Source organism: Crocuta crocuta, unplaced genomic scaffold (genome assembly GCF_008692635.1).
Source record: "Crocuta crocuta isolate KB4526 unplaced genomic scaffold, BGI_CrCroc_1.0 scaffold20, whole genome shotgun sequence".
In the NCBI taxonomy this organism is placed as follows: domain Eukaryota; kingdom Metazoa; phylum Chordata; class Mammalia; order Carnivora; family Hyaenidae; genus Crocuta; species Crocuta crocuta.
Genome location: NW_027527932.1, coordinates 609,968 through 634,644, shown reverse-complemented (window position 1 = coordinate 634,644; position 24,677 = coordinate 609,968). Strand labels below are relative to the sequence as shown.

The 24,677-nt window shown below is 39.7% G+C and overlaps 1 protein-coding gene across 5 annotated transcripts in view; it reads right to left on the bottom strand.

Moving 5' to 3' along the window:
* Positions 1-24,677, bottom strand: part of ARFGEF1 (ARF guanine nucleotide exchange factor 1) — a 150,079-nt gene that overhangs the window by 7,975 nt on the left and 117,427 nt on the right. For 3 of the 5 annotated variants that reach the window (XM_077751762.1, XM_077751759.1, XM_077751761.1), the window contains 9 exons: positions 24,387-24,538; positions 24,077-24,249; positions 23,120-23,280; positions 22,076-22,206; positions 12,775-12,904; positions 11,319-11,454; positions 11,099-11,237; positions 9,438-9,510; positions 2,300-2,432 (listed from right to left, as the gene is read on the bottom strand). In XM_077751762.1, coding sequence (XP_077607888.1) covers positions 2,300-2,432; positions 9,438-9,510; positions 11,099-11,237; positions 11,319-11,454; positions 12,775-12,904; positions 22,076-22,206; positions 23,120-23,280; positions 24,077-24,249; positions 24,387-24,538 — 1,228 coding nt within the window. The remainder of the gene's footprint in view (positions 1-2,299; positions 2,433-9,437; positions 9,511-11,098; positions 11,238-11,318; positions 11,455-12,774; positions 12,905-22,075; positions 22,207-23,119; positions 23,281-24,076; positions 24,250-24,386; positions 24,539-24,677) is intronic. The other 2 variants (XM_077751763.1, XM_077751760.1) reach the window with 1 other exon arrangement.

The window sequence follows — 24,677 nt, the reverse complement described above, 5'->3', positions numbered from 1 at the left end:
CGGTTCTTAACGTGTACAGAAAGAACGAGATGCTGCCCTTTGGACAGGGTGAAGTACTCAGGTGTGTGTTGTGATTCTTTCACAACAGGTGGTCTCTCTTCATTGAACAGAGGTACCGCCACTTGTCCACTACGTGAAAGGGCTCATGGGGACATGGTGGCCATCTGTTCTCCCTCTAGCTCCACCTATTCTGAATCAACAATTCCATGGTGAACTTTTCCTAAAGAACTTCAAGCGGAGAGAGGACAGGACATCTGACAGTAGGAAACAAGCCTGGGCCCTCAGCTCAGAGTGTGGGGAGCAGCACACAGCTCCAGTTAAAGGTGTACATACCCAGATTAGCCGCGTGAAAACTTTCTAAAGTGTGATGACCACATCCTTCTTTTACAGAGCTAAGTATATTTAAATCAGTCTTGGGGCTGAGAGACAGAGAAAAGCCATTCACTATTCTGTCCTTACGTCATGTTCCAGTGCACACTAAAGCTGTCATGGATTCCTGTATGAGACATACTCTTCTCCATAGAACAGGAATAAAAAATGAAAATCAGCCACTCACCACTACCCACCTCCCTCTCCCCCTTTAAGAAGTTAGCAAAACACAGTGACTGAAACCAGAAGCTCTGTCTTCTCCCAAGAACAAGTATAAGAACCTAGGATTCATTAAAAAAAAAAAAAAAAAAAAAAGAATCCCTGGGAAAAAAGATTAACTCAAAATGGTTCAACAACCTAAATGTAAGGGCTAAAAACATAAAACTCTTAAAACCTTGGGGAAAACCTTCATGACCTTAGTTCTGGCAACTGATTCTTACCCATGATACCAAAAGCATGGGCAAGGAAAAACAGGTAAAATGGACTTCATCTGAGTTAAAAACTTTGTGCGTCAGATGTTATTAAAGAAATAAGACCTACACAAGAGGAGAAAGTAAATATTTGCAAACCACGTATGTGATACAGGTACAATACCCAGAGTGTGTAACAGACTTACAATTCAACCATAAGAAGACAATCGAATTAAAAAAAGAGCAAAGGACATAGGTATTTGTCTACAGAAGACACACAAATGGCAATAAGCACATGAAAAGATGCTTAACATCACTAATGACTAGGGAAATGCAAATCAAATCTACAACGGGGGGGGTGGTACCACTTGACACCAACTAGGATGGTCATTAAAAAAAAAAAGTGTTGGTGAGGACGTGGACAAATTGGAATTGCTAGTTGGAATGCCACTGTGGAACACGTTTTAGTGGTTCCCTACAAAGTTAAACACAGAACTATCCTATAATATGACCCTGAAATCCCACTCCTAGGTGTCTAGCCAATGTAATTAAAAGCAGGAACTCAAGTTATATTGTACACGCACATTCACAGCAACATTATGCTAACCAAAAGGCAGAACAAACCCAAATAGCCATCAGCAAATGACTGGATAAACAAAATGTGATACATTTCCAAACAACTGACAACTGGTCATAAAGAAGTATCAATCACTGATCAATTTTAACCATGCGGGTAGACCTTAAAAACATTATGCTAAATAAACGATAGACATAAAAGTTCATATATTGCATGATTCCATTTATATGAAATATAGCAAATCTATAGACAGAGAAAGCAAATTAGTGGTTGCTAGGGGCTAGCGAAGGGGAGGGTAAGGAGGAACAGCATTAACGGGTGGGGTGATAGAAACATTTTGGAAGCGGACAGAGGTGGTGATCGCACAAGCTTGTGAGTGTACTGAATTGTTCACTTTAAAATGGTTACTTTTCTTATGTGAACTTCACCTCATTTTCTAAAAGCAATTATAGCTGTCCTGTTGTCTTCTAGGGGGGAGGTAGCTTTTCCTTGTGTTATAATTTTCCTTCAGTAAACAAAGCTGGATCAATTTTGTAAAAAACAGAAGGGGGAACCTTCTTTGTGAAAAGCACTAAGGTGAGAGGAGGCCATGGTGTGGGGCAGTTGAGTGGAAAGAAGGCCGGCTTCTCAGGCAGCTGGGCGCTCCTGCTCGGAAAGCACTAAAGACAAAGGCCCGCAAGGCCCTGCTTTCTGCAGCAAGAACATGGGGCTAACGTGCAGGTGGGAAGGGGGAGAAAAGAGGTGCTCAACACAAACATTAAGCACTTGTGGAAAAAGCTGATACTGTCGGTGTTAGCTACTGTCCAACTTGGAGCAAACGCAGTAACAAAGTGACCACACAATTACAGTATATATTTGTTAATAACAAAAGTAAAAAGCAAACATTTCACCCCTTTCCTACATAAAACAAAACATACTAATTTTGTTAGGAGAAATAACTCACTTGCTGTGTGTTTAATTTTGCTGACTTCTTCGTTCACAGCAGAGACAGAAGCCAGTGGTGCTTGCTGTCTATTATCGGCAGATCTTGGTTGAATAGAATCGTGAATATCTACAGATTTCTGTGATATCGTATCCTAACAAAATAAAAAATTCATTGTAAGTACAACAAATCTTAAGGATGAAAACAGTTTCTAGTATGCTGTTTTGAAAACAATTACATGGGTCACCATGAAAAGGACATTCTACACAGTGATTACAGACACATGGGGAAATTATTTAAAGTTGCCTATGCACAGATAAGAGCAGAGAGCCTTTAAGAGAAAAGCTTCCTTTCTGACCCTCACTGGTCTCAGGTCTGGTACCACCCAAAAGCACTGACAAAAATGCTAAGCTTCACTGTGTGGAAAAACTAATCGGGTGCATGAATCTTCATGCAATCTAAACAGAGCACTTATGTGGCAGAGGTGGGATAGGTTTTTGCGAGCTCAGTGTAGGTGGAGCTCAGGAAAGCTTTGTAGGGATGAGTTAGGGAAAGATGCTCCATCATCCAAGAAACTGGCAACCAGAAGTATCAGTGAGAAGGTGACTGACTAGGAGTGTGGTGTCACGACAGAAGCTCTACGTTCAAGTCAACACCAGACTTTGGCTCCAGCATTAGGGAGACCCTTGGAAAAGCAACAAACACTCCTGAGCTAGAGTTTTCCGATCTGAAAATGGAGAGGACCTTTCCTTGTAGGTTATTAGGATAATAAATGCAAAGTAGCAGCACAGTATCAGACAATATACAATAGCTGTCATTACTATTCTAGAACTGAGAATTCTGACCCAACAATTTTAGCTGGAAGAGAACTCACCTGGGTTTCTGAAAGGAAGACAGGGGCCTGCGTTCCCAAGAAAGAGTGCTAATCAAAATAGTATTTTAACTTAAGATTTAAAATATCGGTTTATGATTTTTCATTTGCTGTTCCGTATAAAATGGGGATAATGTACCAAATCGGGTTCAAAAAATTTCTAAAAGGATCAAATGTAAAAATATTTTTTAAACAGTGAAGTGCTACACAAATCTAAAGCCATATTATTGTTCTAATTGTTCTTACTCATCTTTGTATTTTTCATAAGCATAAAACAAATAAGAGGCCTTTAATAATAATTCCATAGATCTAGTAGAGTCACTGGGTAATTCCTTTGACCGTAATGGCCTATAATACACTTTTAAGTAAAAACTTAAATGGAAGTGGGGCACCTGGGTGGCTCAGCTGGTTAAGCATCCAACTTCAGCTCAGATCGTGATCTCACGGGTTCTGGAATCGAGCCCCAGGGCTCCATGCTGGCAGCGTGCAGCCCGCTTAGAACTCTCACCCTTCCTCTCTCTCTGCCCTTCCCGTTTGCACTCTTTCTCAAAATAAACAAACATTAAAAGAAAAACTTAAATGGAAGAATGCATACAGCAACACTTCCAAATTTATATATCCTGTAAGGGAACGTTCAGTGTTTAAAATTTATTATTAAAAACAACTGTCTCTTTTTAACTTGTCATTTTTTCTTGAGAGAGAGAAAGCATGTGCACATGGAGGAGAGGGGCCGAGGGGGAGAGAGATCTGCAGGCTCCGCGTGGAGCACGGAGCCCAGTGCAGGGCATGATTCCACAACCCTGGATCATGACCTGAGCCGAAACCAAGGGTCAGATGCTCAACCGAGCCACCCAGGCACCCCAGTTTGTACATTTTAGGAAGTGTATTTTAAGGGGTAAATTAGTAAGTTGATAGATTAAAAAATGTATTGTCTTACTGAATATAAGCGAAAGCACTGGGTTTGAATTTTTTGGGTCACTGGCTCTTTTGAACATTCTCATGATCTCTAAAAAGCTTCCACCTAGAAAACTAAATGTGCACAAAAGCTAGGCCACAGTATTGGGAATTTAAAAATTCCCCTTTGTATCAATTTTTTGATGTTAGGCATACTGCGTTCTCAGTTTTTCTGTTCAACCAATGTAAATAAAGATGACTTTTTGGTAGTCTTTGCACATTTTAGAACAGCTGTGCACCAGAAATATGCCCACACCTTTCCCTTTAAAAAGGACTGTTTAATGGAAGAGGAGGAGCTCCGATGAAAGAAATCTCTATGTACTGAAGTGGAGACAGCTCTTAGATAGTCCAAATATATCAATCTCCAAATAAAATTTCATTGTTTGAAAAAACTATATATAAATTTATATACTATACATACAAATGTATAGAAAAGAGCTAGAAGGACATACACCAGAGTATTATACCCTGGAGTTGCCGTGGACGGGTGGAATATAAAAAGGCCCTTGCATTTTTTTTACCCTACTTTCTTTGTACTATAACTTTTTTTTTTTTTTTTTTACAATAACTGGGTATTTTTCTGTTTTTAATTTTGAAAAAGTAGTCCTTCACCAAATCAGTGCTGGAGATGCATCTGTGTCGGGACTGTCACGCGCTCATACTGCTCGCAAGTTTGCTGAGCTGCATGAAGACCACTGATCACTGTTCTGGGGAAAAGTTGGAGGACGGCCCTAAGTTCCTGAAATCTGGGGGTGCTGCCATCGTTGATATGGTTCCTGGAAGACTATGTGTGTCTAGAGCACCTCTGACTGTGCTCTTCTGGGAGAGGAGACAGACAGCTGCCGTGGGTCATCATCAAAGCAGTGGGCAAGAAGGTGGCTGGGGCGGCAATGGTGCCCAGGAAGCTCAGTAGGCTAAACGAGCATTATCCCCAACAACACCCCCCCAATCTTTTTTTTTAAATGTTTATTTTTGAGACAGACAGAGTGTGACGGGGGAGGGGCACAGGGAGAGGGAGACACAGAATCCGAAGCCGGCTCTAGGGTCTGAGCTGTCAGCACAGAACCTGATGCGGGGCTCAAACTCATGAATCATGCCATCNAACAGGCTCCAGGCTCTGAGCTGGCAGTCAGCACAGAGCCCGACGCGGGGCTCGAACCCACGAACCGCGAGATCATGACCTAAGCGAAAGTCGGACACTTAACCGACTAAGCCACCCAGGCGCCCCATGTGTCAACTGACCTTTTAAGTTTAACAGTAAAAGACTGGTTAATGGGAACAATGCATCATAAAACCTTCAGAATGTTTTGTGGACCATTTGTTTTTTGTGTGTGGCAGTTCTTAGTTTTTAAAATCACTACTTTTTAATGGAAACAGCTTGACCAAAATCTGTCACCGAATTTTGAGACCCATTAAAAACAAGTTTAATGAGAAAAACAAAAATAAATACAAAGGAGTCCTTCAGTGCACAGCCAGATATACTCAGTTGAGAATGGTATGAGGAAAATACCATAATTTCTTGGCAAACTGTAAGTTGTAGAGAGAAGAGAAAGAAAGGAGAGCAGGGTGCAAGGGCTGGTCTATCTGGGAAGTGATGGCAGCAGCAGCAGCTCTGAAGACAAGCCACAGAGAGGGTGAGCTGGTCCCCAGGGCGCCAGCGGCTCATGCCTCGCCCCCACCCCGGGGAGCCCCGAAGCAGCTGAGCACTCACACACGCACAGCAGTACTTTACTGTGAAGTCTAAGGTTTAGTCGCTGACTGCTAGATAAGACATTTAAAAGTCGTGGGGGACAAACTGACCAATGGACACTAATATGCTGCCGCTGAGGCCGTGGGGCTCCTGGGTGGTTCAAAGGGTTGAGCAGCCGACTCTGGCTCAGGTCATGATCTCACGGTTCATGAGTTCAAGCCCCGCGTCGGGCTCTGTGCTGACAGCTCAGAGACTGGAGCCGGTTTCAGATTCTGTGTCTCCCTCTCTCTCGACCCTCCCCTGCTTGTGCTCTATTTCTCAAAAATAAATAACATTTTAAAAAATTGAATAAAACCAGATTAGAGAATAGTACTGTTCCAATGGTAATTTCCTGATTTTGTTAACTGCACTGTGGTTATGTAAGTTTTTTGTTTTGTTTTGTTTTTAAGGAAAAACACTAAGGAATTTAGGGATGAAAGGACATCTTTTCAAAGAACTCAGAGAGTCTCTAGGGTGCAGTGGGTGAGGCAAAAAGGAGGGAGGAAGGGAGGAAAGGATAAAGCAAACGTAGTGAAATGAGGACACCTGGAGAAACTCGTGTCATGTAAGGTTCGTGTGCAGCTGCCAGGCCGGAGTCCCCAGTGAGTAACACAAGGGCTGCTGTAAAGTGCTGCACAGACGCGGAGAACATCTACAGCCAGGTGACTCGAGTAAAGATCATCCTCAGAAACGTGGCTGGAGCCTCCTGTGATCAGCGGAAAGGCCACCAGGTTTCCCTGAAGCAGCAGCTCTGCCCAGGATTTCCGGCCTGCCCTACAGACTTCACATGACCGGCCCCAATAACTGCATAGCCAATTCTGTGAAATTTAAATTAAAAAACTGTAGCTATGCATGTGCATACATCATACACACACGCATACATACACACGTACAGACAGACAGATATTTCCCGCTGGTCCCACGTCACTGGTACAATACTGACTGACAAAGATTTGGTACCATGAAGTGGGGTGCTGCGATAGCAAATACCTAAAAATATGGAAGTGACTTTAGAACTGGGTAATGGTAGAAGCTAGGAGAGTTTTGGGGCATATGGCAGAAAAAGCCTACATTGCCTCGAAGCCCATATTGTCAGTAGCAATATGGACATTAAATGCAATTCTGGTGAGAATGGAGGAGGAGGTAAAATGCATGACTGAGAAATCTGTCATCCTAAAGAATACATATATGGTCACGAATAGAGTGTTGACAGAAATACGAATGTTAAAAGTGCTTCTCGTGAGATCACAGAAGGAAATCGGGAACATGTTACTGGATAATGGAAGAAAGGTAATAGTAAAATCTTGGTTTGTGACCATAATTCATTCTGGAAACATGCTTGTAATCCAAAGCACTTTTCAAGAACCAGCGGCTCAGTTGTGATCATGAGATGCTTGGCGTCACGTACTACTCCTATTGCAACACACTGCTCGCTTATCAAGTTAAAATTTATTAGAAACGTTTGCCCATCTTGTGGAACAGTCGCAGAACAGGTTACCAATCCCAGGTTTTCTGTACTTGTTACAAAGTAGCAGAAAACTTACCTAAATTGTATTGTACTACTTGTACTACTGGGTGGAAAGCAGAGCTTGTAAGTGATGAACTTGGATATTTAGCTGAGGATATTTTCAAGGAAAAGGCTGAAGATGCGACCTGGCTTCTCCTTGGTGTTTACAGAAAAATGTGACGATACAGAGATAACACTGAGGAGGAAATTAGTAACTAAAAAGGAACTAGCACTTGACAATTTGGGAGGATCTTGGCCTACCCAGATCGCAAAGGATGCTAAAATTGGAAAATTCACTGTTATGAAAGCATTTCTGATAGCTAGACAACTTTTTGTTGAAAGAGATTAGGTGTGTGGATCCAATGGATCCGATCAAACCTCTCAGCAGAAGCCAAGGAGAGAGAGAAAGTCATGCACAGAGGATCCGTGAATAAACGCCCTGACACACACCAGAGACCAGGAGGGGCTGTAAGAGCGCCGCGCCAGGACCAGCCCCGGACGGGGCTGGGGAGAAAACGGAGGCAGGATTCCGCCCAGATTTAGCCCTCCGGGATTCCGCAGGCAGGCACGGGCTGACAGAGCGGCGCTGCTGCGCACACGTGCTAACCGTGGAGACGGCGACTTGGAGAGGAGACCTGCCACAGGAGGAGCCACGGGCCCAGGGGGCAGAGCATCCGGGCAGAGAACCCTCCTCGGGCCTTGAAACTTCATGGAGTTTGCCCTGCTGGGTTTTCAACCTGCTTGTTAGGGCCAGCTACCCTCTGAGGCCTTCCAATCTCTCCCTCTGGGGACGAGATTGTCTGTCCTATGCCTGTCCCTCCCCTGCATTTTACAAGCAGGTAATCTGTTTACAGGTCTGCAGACGGGGGGAGACGATGCCCCAGAAGAGACCACACGCCTGATCTAGATGGCGGTGATGATGAGGTTTGGGACTTCTGATAGGAGGTTTCGAACAGACTTTGGACTTACTGATGCCATAATGAGATAAACTTTGGGGAATTCTGGGAGGGGTGAATATACTTGGCCTGAAAGAGGAACATTAGTTTTTGGTGCCAGAGGATGAACTGCACTAGGCTGAACAAACAGTAGCTCCAAAAATGAGTATTCAAGTTGTTACCTCTGGTCCTTATGAAGGTTACTTGGAAACAGGGTCTGTAAAGATGTAATGACGTTAAAGATCTTCAGAGAAGATGGCTTCTACGTTCTCTTACAGATGTAAGAGACGGCTCGTGTCCTTACAAGAGAAAGCGCAGACAGGACACACGCAGCTTTGACGCTACACAGCCATGTACAGGTGGGGCAGGGGTGGGGTGAGGCCTGTGCAAGTCACTCGACGCTAAGGCTGCCAACAGCCACCAGAAGCTGGAAAAGGCAAAGAAGGCTCTTCCTTAAGCCTCGAGAGGGAACGTGGCCCTCCTGATGCCTTAATTTTGGGCCTTTGGCCTTCTCAACTGCAAGACAACAAATTTCTGTTGTTTTAAACCACCAAGTTTGTGGTAATTTCTTGTGGCATGGCTAGGAAACAAATATACTGGGTGAGCCGTATAGAAGAATTCTTTTACTGTTTTTGTAATACTTAGATCACACTGTACCCAAATTAAAAGTTTAAAATAAATATCCAGTAATATCTTTAGCCTGGCATGCAAATCCTTAACATAATCTCATACCCGCCTTTTAAAATCTTGACATCATTTTACTCTATGTTTCAGACCATCTGTATTATAAAATAATTTAAAATACTTCCTTTATGGCGCTTACAGAAATAAATTTTGGCCAAATGGGAAATTCCCCATTGTGAAATTTAACCTAAGAATTCTAGACAGTCACTTATGCCACCTTTTAATTTTTTTTTAATTAAAAAAATTTTTTAAATATTTTAGAGAGACCGACCGAGCACAAGTGGGACAGAGTNACCCCACGTCAGGCTCTGTGCTGACAGCCAGCTCAGAGCCTGGAGCCTATTTCAGATTCTGTGTCTCCGTCTCTCTCTCCCTCCCTCCCCTGCTCACACTGTTCATCTCTCTCTCTCAGAAATAAATAAAACATTAAAAAAAAATTAAAAAACAATTTGAAATATGCCTTGTTTATGAAAACTTACCAGCTGTTTTTCACTTACAGGAGATGGAGGTGGGGGAACGGTTTCTCCAGACGAGGGACGCCAGGTCAAGAGCCTTTAAAATACCAGAATCACCCCAGTCATTGAAAATGTGAAACACGACGCTTTCCAAACATGAAACATCCAACATGTTTTCAAACACGTGGAAAAAAGTCACAAGAATTTATCAAAAACAATATAATCTTCCTCTGATTACTGCTAAAAGCAATTTGCTAAAAAAAAACAATCTAGTGGAAAATTTAAAGTATGTACCTCCAGGAAACAATTAACTAGCATTTAATACAATTAAAAGGGTACTCTGGTCATCAGCTTAAAAAAACAAATCCAAAAACTACTTCTGAAAAGTTTCAAAACCTTTGAACTCACTAGGTATTAATGTCATTAAATATTTTTAAAGTGAGACTGAGAAAAGTTTGAGACTTTTAAGAAATTCATATAACTCTTTAGATTCTATCTTGAATTGGAAGATGACTAAGGCTCAAGTTCTTGCTTCTGAGAAGCATGAGCTCCTGGGAAGAGGGTAGTCAGACGCTAGAGGCATCATTTCAATTCCATATAGAAAGAACTCTAGCACAGTAAGTTCCTATGAAGAAATGCTTATTAGATCATCTTTAAGATCATGTACCTTAACTTGAATGTACAATATATTAAAACAGAAGCAGCTCTTAAAAATAAAAAAAGAAAGTTCAGCCTGATTGATTCTTGTGACAACTTCAAAAGTACAATGGGTAGGCAAGAATTCATACCGTCTTTTGACATAACGGCTACAGATAAACTGACAAAATTGGGTCATCTGTCAGGTACACTTCTCCAACAAAATGTGCACCAAAAAATAATAATAATAATAATAATAAGGAAAATTGGCCAAAAGCTGTCCTTTCAGTGTAGGACCACGTAGAGACTGCTTTCCTAGAGGGGTGTCCCTTCTGTTTGACTTCTGATGTCTTATTAGGATGCTTACAAGGGAATCATGCCAATGCGAACATATTTAACTCATGTCAAGACAAAGTTCATGATGCTTAAAAATCTGAACTCATAGTTTTCATACACAGTTTTATACACACGAACCTACTTTATAGTAAATCTATTAAGTAGATTTACAAGTAGTAGACTGGTGCAAGTCAGAAAGCCTCAAAAGTTGAGCTGGGAAGTAAACTCAAGTATGTTGTACAAATAATCCAGGTGCTATTTGTCGTTTAGTGAGACTATGTCTTAATTTCCCCATTGATAAAAACTCCTTCTCTACAATTCCAAACTAATCCATCAGAAGATGATAATTAACTGTAAAATATATTTGCAAATCAATTTTCCATAGATTATTAAATCTACAGTAACTGAAATATATGTTGAGTTCTCCCCGCCCCTCAATTCAAAACCACTGCTTGCTTTAATCTGGATAAGTAAACCTTGTAAAAGTAGAATCACTTCAATATGACCAAGAACCACATTACCCATCAGACTAAAGGGTCTAGTTTATAAAGAATCTAATTCAAGTATTTGTTATGGCTTATAGGAGTCTGATTTGTAATAAATACAAATTCATAGAACACTGAGGTATTTTTAAAAGGATTTCTGTTATAAGAACTTTTTAGGTCATTCAATATACAAATATACAAATATAAAGTTGTATAAAATCTTCTTACGCATGTGGGATTGTGGTTTTGAAGATATCCAGTGTGCAGTTACAAGTTTTATCCCAGATTTCTAGGGTAAATTTCTCACCATTCAGAATAACAACATTCTCTAAGCAGTTTGTACCAGATCGTGCTAACTGCTCGTTGTCTAGAAAAGAAAAGAGCAATTCATTTATATGTTGCCAGGGCCACACTTAACACTTTGTGTCACTATTTGCTATGGACCTACCTTGCTGCACACACCAGTACAGCTGGGCAAAAATATCATCCAAAAGTACATCACTGAGTACTTCTAAATACTGGGTGAATACATCACAAATCGCATAAAGTGCATGATTACAAGTCGTGGTCATCCATTCAGCTTTCTAGGGGGAAAAAGTTGTTAAAAGGTCAGACCATTTATGAACCACCAGGATTAAAGAAAAAAACGTTTGCATATTTAAAAGCTAAGTCTGTCCATGTTCCTTTCAGAGCACTCACTTCCTTCTAGAATATTACATTCACTTCAACTCAGTTTCTGAGATCTATTTTCCTCCATTGTTCCATAACCATCTATATATAAAAAAAAGTAACTACTTTTTGCATTATTTTTGAGTATTGTAAAAAATTACCACTGTCTTGCTATTAATATTATGACTTCTCAAACAATATGCATGAATAACCACAGCTGGCCTTGCTCTAGAATATGACAGAATATAAAAGAGAAATAAACAGGAAGGAAATGATAAGGACTTTTCAAATGGGTTTAGCATAAATTCAAAATAAAACTTTCATGAAGTATGGTTCTCCAAAAGACCATAAATGGTGAATAAGGCTATGCAGAGTACATGTAAATAATTTTACTCAAGTATATAAAGGACTAATCTGGACTGATTTTCATATACAGTTTTGTGCCAGTGCATATACATATCTCTACTTAATACAACGTTTTATGTAAGAGTCTACCTGTAAATTTAAAAAACACAGATCTAGGGGCACCTGGGTGGCTCAGTCGGCTACGCGTCCGACTTCAGCTCAGGTCATGATCTCACAGTTCGTGGGTTCGAGCCCCACATCGGGCTCTGTGCTGACAGCTCAGAGCCTGGAGCCTGTTTCAGATTCTATGTCTCCCTCTCTCTCTGACCCTCCCCTGCTCATGCTGTCTCTCTCTCTCAGAAATAAATAAAACATAAAATAAATAAAAAAATAAAAAAATAAACAGATCTAAAGTAAAACTTTGAGAGCCCCCAAAGTTTGCATTTAATATAGCTGTATGGGACAGAACAAGAAAACTTGTGGCTCTCTTCCCTACATTTACTGAGATGCATAGTATAATTGGTTTGTAGTAAAATACACAGAAGTAAAATAAATGAAGCTTACCAATATGTATTCTTTATTCACTTCAGAATAAGAAGTCACTATGAATACTAAAAGAAAGCTACTGGTGTTTGTAGTTGTAGCAATATTAAAATGAAAAAAGAAACCAGAAGTTCAACAAAAGCACTGAAAACAACCAATTTATTAACTCAGTTCTATCCCCAAATACTGTTCTTTATTTATAAAGACATACTTCTTATTACAATGAAAAATTCTCTAGGAGTTTTTTTCTTTTCCATGTACTTATTTGAACTACTAAACTGTAGTAGGGAAAATATTAAGAACCTTTTAACTTGACTGTGTTAAATGAAAATTTCATTTTCTCTTACCTCGGTCTGCTGTTCTGGTAATTTCATGTTGTCAAAGATTCTGAAAACAATTCTAAATAAATCCTGCCACCAGTGTTTTTCATAAGTGTGGCCATAAGTTTTCATTATTTCGAACATTACTGTTAAACCCCTAAAATGATAAAACACAAGCAGGAAAACTATAATACAAAAAAAGCATGCCGCACCAGAATCCCCTCTTAAAATAGTTTTTAGAGTTCATAAAGCTCCTGAAAAAGTTTAGAAATAGTTTTAAACTAATATAACATTCAATTTTAAGAACTTTCAGCTCTACACTAGGTTTCTTTAGGATGCATTTGGTAGGGAAAAACTCCAAAAGCCTTGGCCTTAAACTGTTTTATTTCATCTTTCTTCCACTTCCACCCCGCTGTTCCCACATTTACAAGTGGGAATGGAAATAAAGAGTAAGTAAAATGAGGTTTTGGAAAATCTATAGGACCTTTAGCTAAGACTAATTGTTCCTATAGCATCTCTAAACAAAAGGATTTATAAAACTGAACTACTATGGCATTTCTGTGAGTGGTCTGTTGCCCACCATATTCTAGGCACAGAGCAAAACCTGACACCCATGAGGCACACAGTTAAGTACTGAATAAACTGCTTAGTATCACATTCACTACCTTCTGAATCAATGTTAAAACTAAAACTCAACATTGCCTTCCTGATTCTTTGTTATCTTGCTCTAAATAATAATACCTTCATGTACCATTAAAAAGCTTGATCTTTTCTCTATGTTACTTTCTTCTAGCAAAATATAGGTGTTCTTCCATTTAGAAAGGGCTTATATTTCTAAAAAGTCTGATGTAAGCCATAACAAAATTTTCTTTGAAAGACTCCATAAGGACTGGTTCACAGTCCACCTCATTTGCTGCTAAGCTACCCCCAGGCCTTGTACAAATCTGGCACATAACAGGCTCTAAATAAACATTTGTTAAATTAACGTGTAAAGTAACATTACAGTGGTTCGGTCCTACAGCAACTAACCAGCACTTTCTTTGACCCATAAGATATCTAATGTATACCATGAAAAGTAAAGAGACGATAGTAAAGAAATTCCTATGGAAGAAACACACTGTCTTCTGTGGGAGATGTCTGTCAAAACTCCATGTTTCCCCCTACAGTAGAACAAGGCTCCCTTTTCCTCTCTCCTCTACTGAGCCTGAAATCTACTTCTTCCTGCTCTAAGCAACTGGATGCTAACTCCCACAGCTAGGGGTAAGGGGAATCTTGTTTCTTCCAGGCCCCCAAAGCAAACACAAATCCAGAGAGGTTTCCAAGGATTTTCACTGTTCAAATCTTTTTGAAAGCAATACTTAAGTTGTTGGTATAGGGGAAAAGAGTATTTGAGACCCTAGGTTAATTAACCAACTCTAAATCTACAGAATTTTGAAGCAACCAAATGAAAACATATGTGAAAGTACTGTGTAATTAACCTGTTATACAAATCATGGCATTATACTTTTGTTTTTTCAGATTTTTTTTTTTAAGTGAAAGAGAGAGCATGCAAGAGTGGGGAAGGCAGGAGAAGACAGAAAGAATCTTTAGCAGGCTGACATGGTGTTTGATTTCTACAACTGAACTAAACCTGAGCCAAAATCTAGAACTGGACCTTTAATTGACTGAGTCACCCAGGTTCCCCCATGGTAAACATTTTAAATTGTAAGGGCTATATATCAGCCCTTACAAATCCTGGAATGAAATGTAAAAAAGCCATTACTGAACAAAGTTTATTCATATTTTTCCTTTCCTTTACTAGCTAGAATATTGTCTCTTCTCTTTAACAACTAAAACTCATCCATAACTGAACATGGGATCTGGCAAGAAGGAAAGCAGGATGGTCCCAGACAAGGAGACTCAAAAGCTAAGCAAGCAGGTAGGTCCCTTTGTCAATAAAATTTTACAAATAAACAAGGGCAGGGAGGGGTATTGAGTTTATAGGACTTGTCCATTGTATCTTAGTTGCTCCACTGAGGTGGCTGGACAACAGTAAGTTGTAAATCTTACTAATTTAGATTTATATAAGTCATGGGCTCTCTTGAATTTTATCAAGCTCCTAACAGGTCCACTGCCAAATAATCCTCAATGTCTAAACACAAAATAAAATGCTGTATATTGTTCTTGTGATTACTAAATTCTATGACAAATTCCCAAGGCTTCAGTCTTTATAACAAATAAAAATGAAGTTTCTTAGGATATGTATGTATCACACTTAACCTTGGATGGCGATGAGGGTGGAAGTGGCGTAAGGGGAGGAAGGAGAAATTCATTCTTTCGTTATAGTTCTATCATTGATATAAGTTTGTATAAACTACCTTCATGATTTGAAAAATCCAGTGAAGTCAATTGCCAAAATGCCTAATGATTTTCCCTAAAAAGAAGATGGAATACATAAGAGAGGGATTTTTATTTAAACACAAAATTGAACACACAATGCCTCAAGCACTTGTTGACATATAACAGGATATACAAATTGGTCATTTCAATCTAGCAGTCAAAAAGGTAGTTATGACAGGGCACACAAGCAGATGACCTTGCAGATGTCGCCTGCGAGCAAACTGGGGTGACTAAGACCATGAGTGGGGTGGAGTAAGCACAGGTCTTGGAATGAAACACTGAGGCTAGATCCGGTCTCTGCCCTTGACGGATGTGACTTAAGGAAATGTTTGTTTATTCTTGGGGGGAGGCAAGATGGCAAAGTCGGGAGCTCCGCACATGTCACTCGCCCCCATCTCTCAAATGGAGAAGGTCTGAAGCCATAGGAACCCTTACAGAATCCAGGAGTTTGGGAGGAAAAGGAGACAGAGTCTGCTGAGAAAACCTTATAGCTTGAGTGCTAAATGGGAAAGATAAAATCCGGCCGGGACCGGAGATGCTGAGGGAGGGGAGGATCCCCCCTTTGCGGGGAGCTGCAGTGAGTCTAGGGGAACAAAGAGTGGCCAAAATGCTCAAGACACTGTCCCTGTCACTGGAGAAGAGAAAAACCTCTGCTCCGGACACAGAAGAACCCGGTTTCCTGCTGTCCAGCTGACCCTAGGCAGGACGCACTGGTCCCAGGTGACCCCAGGAGAAACTGCTCCCTGCTCACCAGCCCGACCTGAAGGGGATGCGCGGCGGCCGCACCTTTGTGCTTCTGGCTTGGCTGGATCCCCAGGGGGAAGGTGAGAGGCTTGAAACTACTCTGAGGGACTTGTCTGCGAGTTTATATTTTGGGCAATTTCAATGGGGCGTGCGGACTGAGATCTGATAATTGAGGCCTGGCTTGGGATATAGAGTACAGCCCACCTTGGTTACACCCCCTGCACAGGGAGTTTACACACCCAAAAAAAGTGAGTTGCAATGCTTGGTTCAAGAAGGGACTGGGGCGCCACCACTCTCCTCCCCACAACCGCCAATGCAGGACCCCTGTGGGACGCACTGGACAAAACCACGCCCATCCCAGCTAGAGAGGTTCCCCCCACCCCTTTCAACATGGATGCACTGCCCTCATTAATTCTGATCACTGGTTTGCTTAAGCAGTCATATTTAATCCATTCTCAGATGTAAATTCTACACATCCACCGCTACCTTTTTATCTCTTTCTCTCTGGAATAATCAGACTATATAGTTTCTCTGAGTAGCATCATCGTCATTTGTTTTGCCTCGCCTCTAAGCATATTTCCCTTTCTTTCTTTCTCTGAATTAAGCCTCTTTGTCTCTCTGCCTGGTCATTTCATTTCCAATTTCGCTTCCTCCCTGCCCTGTCATTTCTCTCTTTGTATCTGCTCTTCCACCAGCACTGCATACACCCAGCTATTTATTTGTAGCTGGAAAATCTGGTTACATGCTTTAGACTGCCCTTTGTCTATTAGCTTTTCTCTTTTTCCTTTTCTTCTTTTTTCTTTTCTATGTATTTTTATTATNAGACACCATTCAAAGAACACTTTCTGAACGGACAGGCCCTGGACAGTCCAAGAGCCTTCTTTGGTACAGCAGCACTCACAGGTGCAGAGTGCATAACAAGCTTTTAAAACTAACAAAAGATAGAAAGCTAACCAAAAGGACAAAACAGAAGAATTCTCCTCTAAAGAAATTCCAGGAAGAACTGACAACTAAAGAACTGCTCAAAACAGATATAACCAAATAACTGAACAAGAATTTAGAACAATAGTCATAAAAATAATCGCTGGGCTTGAAAAAGGCATGGAAGACATCAGAGAAACTATTGCTACAAAGACTATGGAACTTAAAAATACTTTTGAATTAAAAAATGCTATAAAGGAGATACAAAATAAAAGAGAGGCGTCCAATGCACGATTGAAGAACCAGAAAGGAGAATAAGTGATTGAGAAGACACAATTATAGAAAGAGAGGAAGCTGAAAAAAAGAGAGATAGTCTGATCCAGGAACATGAAAGAAGAGTTCGAGAGCTCAGCGATACAATCAAACGGAATAATATCTGTATCTTAGGAATTCCAGAGGAAAAGAGAGGGAAAGGCGCTGAAGGAGTCCTGGAACAAATTATAGCAGAGGACGTCCCCAATCTGGGGAAGGAAAGAGATGCTGAAATCCAAGAGGCACAGAGAGCTCCCCTCAGACGTAACCTGAATCGATCTTCTGCACGACGTATCATAATGAAACTGGCAAAATATAAGGACCAAGAGAGAATTCTGAAAGCAGCTAGGGAGAAAAGGGCCCTAACATACAAAGGGAAACCTATCAGAGTGGTGACAGACCTATCGACTGAAACTTGGCAGTCCCGAAAGGAATGGCAGGAGATCTTCAATGTGATGAACAGAAAAAATATGCAGCCAAGAATCCTCTATCCAGCAAGCCTGTCATTCAGAATAGAAGGAGAGATAAAAAATTTTCCAAATAAACAAAAATTGAAAGAATTTGTCACCATTAAGCTAGCCCTACAAGAAATCCTGAGGGGGACCTCCGAGGGAAATGCTGCAAGGAAAGCAAGATACTAGAGACACCACCACGAACATGAATCCCACAAAGGACACAATGACTCTAAGCCCATATATTTCAATAACAACACTGAATGTACATGGGCTGAATGCTCCAATCAAAAGACACAGGGTAGCAGAATGGATAAAAAAAACAAAATCCAACTATTTGCTGTCTACAAGAAACTCATTTTAGACTGGAGGACACCTTCAGGTTGGAAGTAAGGGGATGGAGAAATATCTATCATGCTACTGGAAGTCAAAAGAAAGCTGGAGTAGCTATACTTATATCAGACAAACTGGACTTTAAAATAAAGACAGTAACAAGGGATGAAGAAGGGCATTATATAATAATGACAGGATCTATCCATCAGGAAGAACTAACAATTATAAATATCTACTCACCAAATATGGGAGCACCTAAATACATAAAACAATCACAAACAGAAACAGTCTTATCGACAAGAATGTGCTAATTGCAGGGGTCTTTAATATTCCACTTAGGGCAATGGACAGATCAACTAGACAGAAAATCACTAAAGACAAAATGGACTTGAATGACACACTGGACCAGAGGGACTTGACAGATATATTTATAAGTCAACATCCTGAGGCCATGGAATTCACTTTCTCCTCAAGTGCGCATGGCACATTCTCCAAGATAGATCACATACTGGGACATAAAGCAGCCCTCAGTAAATATAAAACAATGGAGATCATACCATGCACAGTTTCAGATCACAATACTATGAAATTCGAAATCATTCACAAGAAGAAGTCTGGAAAACCTCCAAAAACATGGAGGTTAAAGAACCCCCTACTAAAGAGCGAATGGGCCAATCAGGCAATTGGAGAAGAAATTTAAAAATATATGGAAACAAATGAAAATGAAAATACAACAATCCAAACTCTATGGAATGCGGCAAAGACAGTCCTAGGAGGAAAGTGCATTGCAGTCCAGGCCTATTTCAAGAAGTTAGAAAAAGCGCCAGTGCAAAATCTAATAGCTCAACTAAAGGAACTAGAAGCAGAGCAACAAGAGCTCCCCAAACACAGTAGAAGAGAAATAATAAAAATCAGGGCAGAAATAAACAATATAGAAACCAAAGAAACAGTTCAACAGATCAATGAAACCAAGAGTTGGTTTTTTGAAAAAAATAAACAAAATTGACAAACCAGTAGCCAGGCTTCTCAAAAAGAAAAGAGACAGCACTCAAATAGACAAAGTCATGAATGAAAATGGGCTTATTACAACCAATCCCTCAGAAATACAAGCAATTATCAGGGAATACTATGAAAAATTATATGCCAACCAATTGGACAACTTAGAAGAAATGGACAAATTTCTAAACACACACTCACTACCAAAATTCACACGGGAAGAGATAGAAAATCTGCACAGACCCATAACTAGTGAGGAAACTGAATCAGCCATGAAAAATCTCCCAACAAGTAAGAGCCCTGGGCCAGATGGCTTTCCTGGGGAATTCTGCCAGACAGTTAAAACAGAATTAATACCCATTCTTCTCAAGCTATTCCAAAAAATAGAAATCGAAGGAAAACTTCCAGACTCATTTTATGAAGCCAGCATCACTTTGACTCCCAAGCCAGACAGAGACCTAGCAAAAAAAGAAAACTACAGGCCAATATTCTTGATGAATATGGATGCAAACATCCTCAACAAGATACTTACAAATAGAATTCAATTGCACATAAAAAGAATTATCCACCAAGTTCAAGTGGGATTCATTTCTGGGTTACAGGGCTGGTTCAATATTCGCAAATCAATCAATGTGATACATCACATCAACAAAAGAAAAGACAAAAACCAATGATCCTGTCAAGAGATGCAGAAAAAGCATTTCACAAAGTATAGCATCCTTTCTTAATAAAGACCCTCGAGAAAGTCAGGATAGAAGGAGCTTACTTAATCATCATAAAAGCCATTGATGAGAAGCCCTCAGCTAACAACATCCTCAATGGGGAAAAACTGAGAGCTTTCCCCCTGAGATCAGGAACACGACAGGGATGTCCACTCTCACCACTGTTGTTTAACGTAGTGCTGGAAGTCCTAGCATCGGCCATCAGACAACAAAAGGAAATAAAACGCATCAGAATTGGCAAAGATGCCGTCAAACTTTCACTTTTCTCAGACGACATAATACTCTACATAGAAAACCCGACAGACTCCACGAGAAGCATACTAGAACCGATCCATGAATTCAGCAAAGTTACAAGGTACAAAATCAACGTACAGAAATCGGTTGCATTTTTATACACCAACAATGAAGCAACAGAAAGAGAAATCAAGAAACTGATCCCTTTCACAATTGCACAAAAAACCATAAAATCCCTGGAATAAACCTAACCAAGGATACAAGAGATCTGTATGATGAAAACTATAGAAAACTTATGAAGGAAATTGAAGACACAAAGAAATGGAAAAACATTCTATGCTCATGGAATGGAAGAATAAATATAGTTTAAATGTCATTACTACCCAAAGCAATCTGCACATTCAGTGTAATCCCAATCAATATTGCACGAGCATTCTTCTCAAAACTAGAACAAAATATCCTATAATGTTTATGGAACCACAAAAGACCCTGAAGAGCCAAAATAATACTGAAGAAAAAAACCAAAACGGGAAGAATCAGCATCCAGACTTTAGCCTCTATACAAAGCTGTAATCATCAAGACACTATGGTACTGGCACAAAAACAGACACACTGACCAATGGAATAGAATAGAGAACTCAGAATTGGACCCACAAATGTACAGACAACTAATCTTTGACAAAGCAGGAAAGAGTATCCAATGGAAAAAAGGCAGCATCGTTAACAGATGGTGCTGGTAGAACTGGACAGCAACATGCAGAAGAATGAAACTAGATCATTTCTCACACCATACACAAATATATACTCAAAATGGATAAAGGACCTGGACGTGAGACAGAAAACCATCAAAATCCTAGAAGAGAAAGCAGGAAACAATGTCCTTGAACTCAACCGCAGCAATTTCTTACTTGACACATCCCCAAAGGCAAGGGAATCAAGAGCAAAAATGAACTATCAGGACCTCATCAAGATTAAAAGCTTCTGCACGGCAAAGGAAACAATCCATAAAACTATTAGGCAACTGACGGAATGGGAAAAGATAGTTGCAAATGACATATCAGATAAAGGGCTAATATCCAAAATCTATAAGGAACTCACCAAACTCCACACCTGAAAAACAATCCAGTGAAGAAATGGGCAGAAGATATGAACAGACACTTCTCCAAAGAGGACATCCAGATGGCCAACAGACACATGAAATGATGCTAAACACAACAGAAAGAATTAGTGGATGCTTCAGAGTTCCCATCGAAGTCCTAGAGCCAACTTAACGTCCATCAAANGGGTGGGGGGAAGGGGAGTGGGGTGGGGGTATGGAGGAGGGCACTTGTGGGGATGAGCACTGGGTGTTATATGGAAACCAACTTGACAATAAACTATTTTTAAAAAGTTTAAAAAAGGTAGTTATGATAAAAACTGTACTATGGGATTGATAGGAGCTGAAACATAAGAATTACATACTGAATGGTTATTCAGTTACATTATATCCATAATCATTTCTTTACAAATGGACTACACATTCATATAGATCTTGTAATGAGAATGTATTTTTGAAAGAGCTCTTCTTTTTTAATAGACCTACATTATTCAAAACTCTGTTACTGACCAGTCTTCAGAGAGAAATGGCTCTATCTAAAATCCAGCAAGTATGGGGTGCCTGGGTGGCTCAGTCGGTTAAGCGTCTGACTTCGGCTCAGGTCATGATCTCTCAGTTCGTGGGTTCGAGCCCCGCCTGGGGTTCTGTGCTGACAGCTCAGAGCCTGGAGCCTGTTTCGGATTCTGTGTCTCCCTCTCTCTCTGCCCCACCCCCCACTCATGCTCTGTCTCTGTCTCAAAAATAAGTAAGAACTAAAATATAATAATAATAATAAAATTAAAATCCACCAAGTATGTGCATTTGGAAATTCTTCTAGCATTCATCAGGAAATAAATTTTGCCATTAACTTCAATTTCTAACTGGAAACAAGCATATGAAAAGATAGAATGTGTAAACAACTTAAACTTAACACAGAACCTAAAACTCAAAGTAGGATGTTGTAACAAAATGTTAAGGAAAAGTAATATATTTCCATTATACTGCTGCTCCTATCTAATAACTGCTGTATTTGATAATACACCTGACTTACGATGGACTTAGGGCCTTTAATTATTGAACTATGTTCATATAAGAAAAATTAATTTAAGTCAGAAAGTCAAAAGCCTTCCAAAATTGTAGTTACAAACACTGATTGTTACCTGGTTCTTACATCTAATTTGCATCTATTGATGATACAGGATAACTCAAAGAGAATTGGGAACCATCCTCTCACCCACACCCTGTCTTCAGGCGCGACATTCATATCATCGCTTGTGTATTCCTTGAAAGCCTTCAAGAAGAAAGGTAGATATACTTAAGGCAAAATATAACACCTGTACAGTATTTCACCAAAGTTTTTAAATGTTTTACAAATTCAAGGTCAGCACTTTGAAAATAACCATTTATAAAAAGACGGCGATTACAACTGCTTATAAACAGCATTGGACTAGAATCCAAAAGTTAGTTTCAGCTTCAATTCTGTCAACGGCTTTTCTGCATTTTACGTCAGGTTAAATTTAGTTTCTTTTTTTATCACTTCACGGTTACGACACCATGCAGCCACACTAACCACCCCTGGGAAGTGTGAGAGTCAAATGGGTCCATGTATATAAAAAGTACTAAGCACCCTGTAGGTCCTAATTAGTATGCAGTAAAATCTGACTACTAATCTGTAATGCACCATTTTTCTTGATGACAGTTACAGAGACAGGTTCAGATACATAAGATAAGGTTGGCAGCCACGTTGCCAATTCAACCTTTTACTTCGGTGTTTAAGCCTACATACATCCACAGATAGTCAACCTCAGTATGTACAGCACAACATGCAAGAAACAGTACACAGTAATGGCTGAAAACACAGGCTCGAGTTCAAATCCTAAGTCTCCTTTACTAGCTCTGCAATCATGGAGATATTTTATAAGTTCTCTGTGCCTCAGATTCCTGATCTGTATGGGGCTATAAACATTACCTATCCCATAAAATGTACAAGATTAAACAAGTTAATACATGTGAAATACTCAGAAAAACACCTGACACCTTTAATAAATGATAGCTATCATTTCTAAACATAAGTCAGAATCAGGCTTAGATAATTTTGGGGTTTACTTAAAATTAAATGCTTCACATCCCCCCGATTCCCAAATAAACTTATATCTCAGACTGGAAACACTCAGTAAAATTTTGTTTACTAAATGACACTATACCTGAGGTCTATCAGACACATATTTTGCACAATGGCGAATAAGTCGAATTGCTTCCATACTTGTGTCTGGGAAAGCTGCATTGCACGCAAATTCTGACAAACACTTCACTGCATCCTGGAAAGAATCAATAGTCGCTGGAAAGTGTTTTTCAAACACAAGAGCTAAAAGGGTGGAAAACATATCAAAATAATTATGATTTTTCAATTATTCTTAACTGCATCAAAAACACCAACCCCTAAATGTAAAGCATACTTAAAGGTTAAGGGTGTCGATGTCTGACAGACATGGCTTCATGTCTGTCATTATCACTTACTTGACTGCTTTGAGGAGTAGGGGACAGGGACACAGGTCTGTGTTCTGTTTACATTATAAACCCAGCACGTAATGCAGTAACAGTACAAAGTAGGTACTGAATCAACAGATTTTGAGTGAATATACATAATTATATTTAACCTATCTTTATTTCAGCTTCATAATCTATAAGAAATGATGATGGTTATCATGATCTTTGAATCAGGCTTAACTTACATCCTCAGTATTTCATTCTCCCTTAGAGTCAAAAGAGGCTGTGTAACGTAGTGGTCACAAACCTTTCCCTGGCTTTGAATCCCAACTCCATCATTCACCTTAACCTCACTGGGCCTGAGTTTCCTGATCTATTAAAAAAGGGATAATGAAAATACTTATCTCACAGAGTTGTTGTGAAGACTAAAGGAAACACATTCAAAGTACTTATGTGCTTGCCATCTAGTAAACATTCAATAAATGTTCATTATAATAATGTAATAACAGTATTACTGTCAGTATTTACTGTTTCTACAGGCAAAACTTAGTAAACTTAAACCCATAACAGGTCCATAATCTTACACTTGTATTATCTCTGGAACACAGTAAAGGTTTTTTGTTGGTTGTTTTCTTTTGTTTTTTTAACTTGAATACAGCCAGAAGAATACTCACTGACAATGTGCCCTGTTGTTTGGAATGCAAGTTCCACTATGCTTTCATCTTGATCAGACGCCGCTAGATGAAATACAGAGAAAATGTTCTTCCATCCGGACCGAATGTTAGCAGCTTGAGAATTAACCATCTGTGCTATACACCGTACAACCATATCTCGAATTGTTGGAGACCTAAAATATTAATATCATTGCTTGGATATACATACAGATAAAACCCATCCGTTTTTTTCCTTTCTTCTGTTTCTCCCCCTGCTGTGGAAAATAATAAGGGATTTTTCTGATATTAAGCAATTCAACAAATATAATACCTGTTCCGTTTCATTATATGTTCAAAAGGTCTTAAGAAATCCTTCTGGAATCTGAAATTAGCAAGCTCCCCTTTCTCTAAGAACTTCATTGACAATTGCCTCAAGGAGTCTACTGCAAAAATAGCTACATCTTCATTAGGATTACAGCCAACCTGTAATGGCAACAGAAATATAGGGTGCTAATGTCAGCAGTGAAAATCTGTTTCTTCATTTTTGTTTTAGAAAAAGTACAGAACTATTGGCATAGACAGGTAAATCCTAGATTCTCCACAAAGACACTAGGTGTACTAA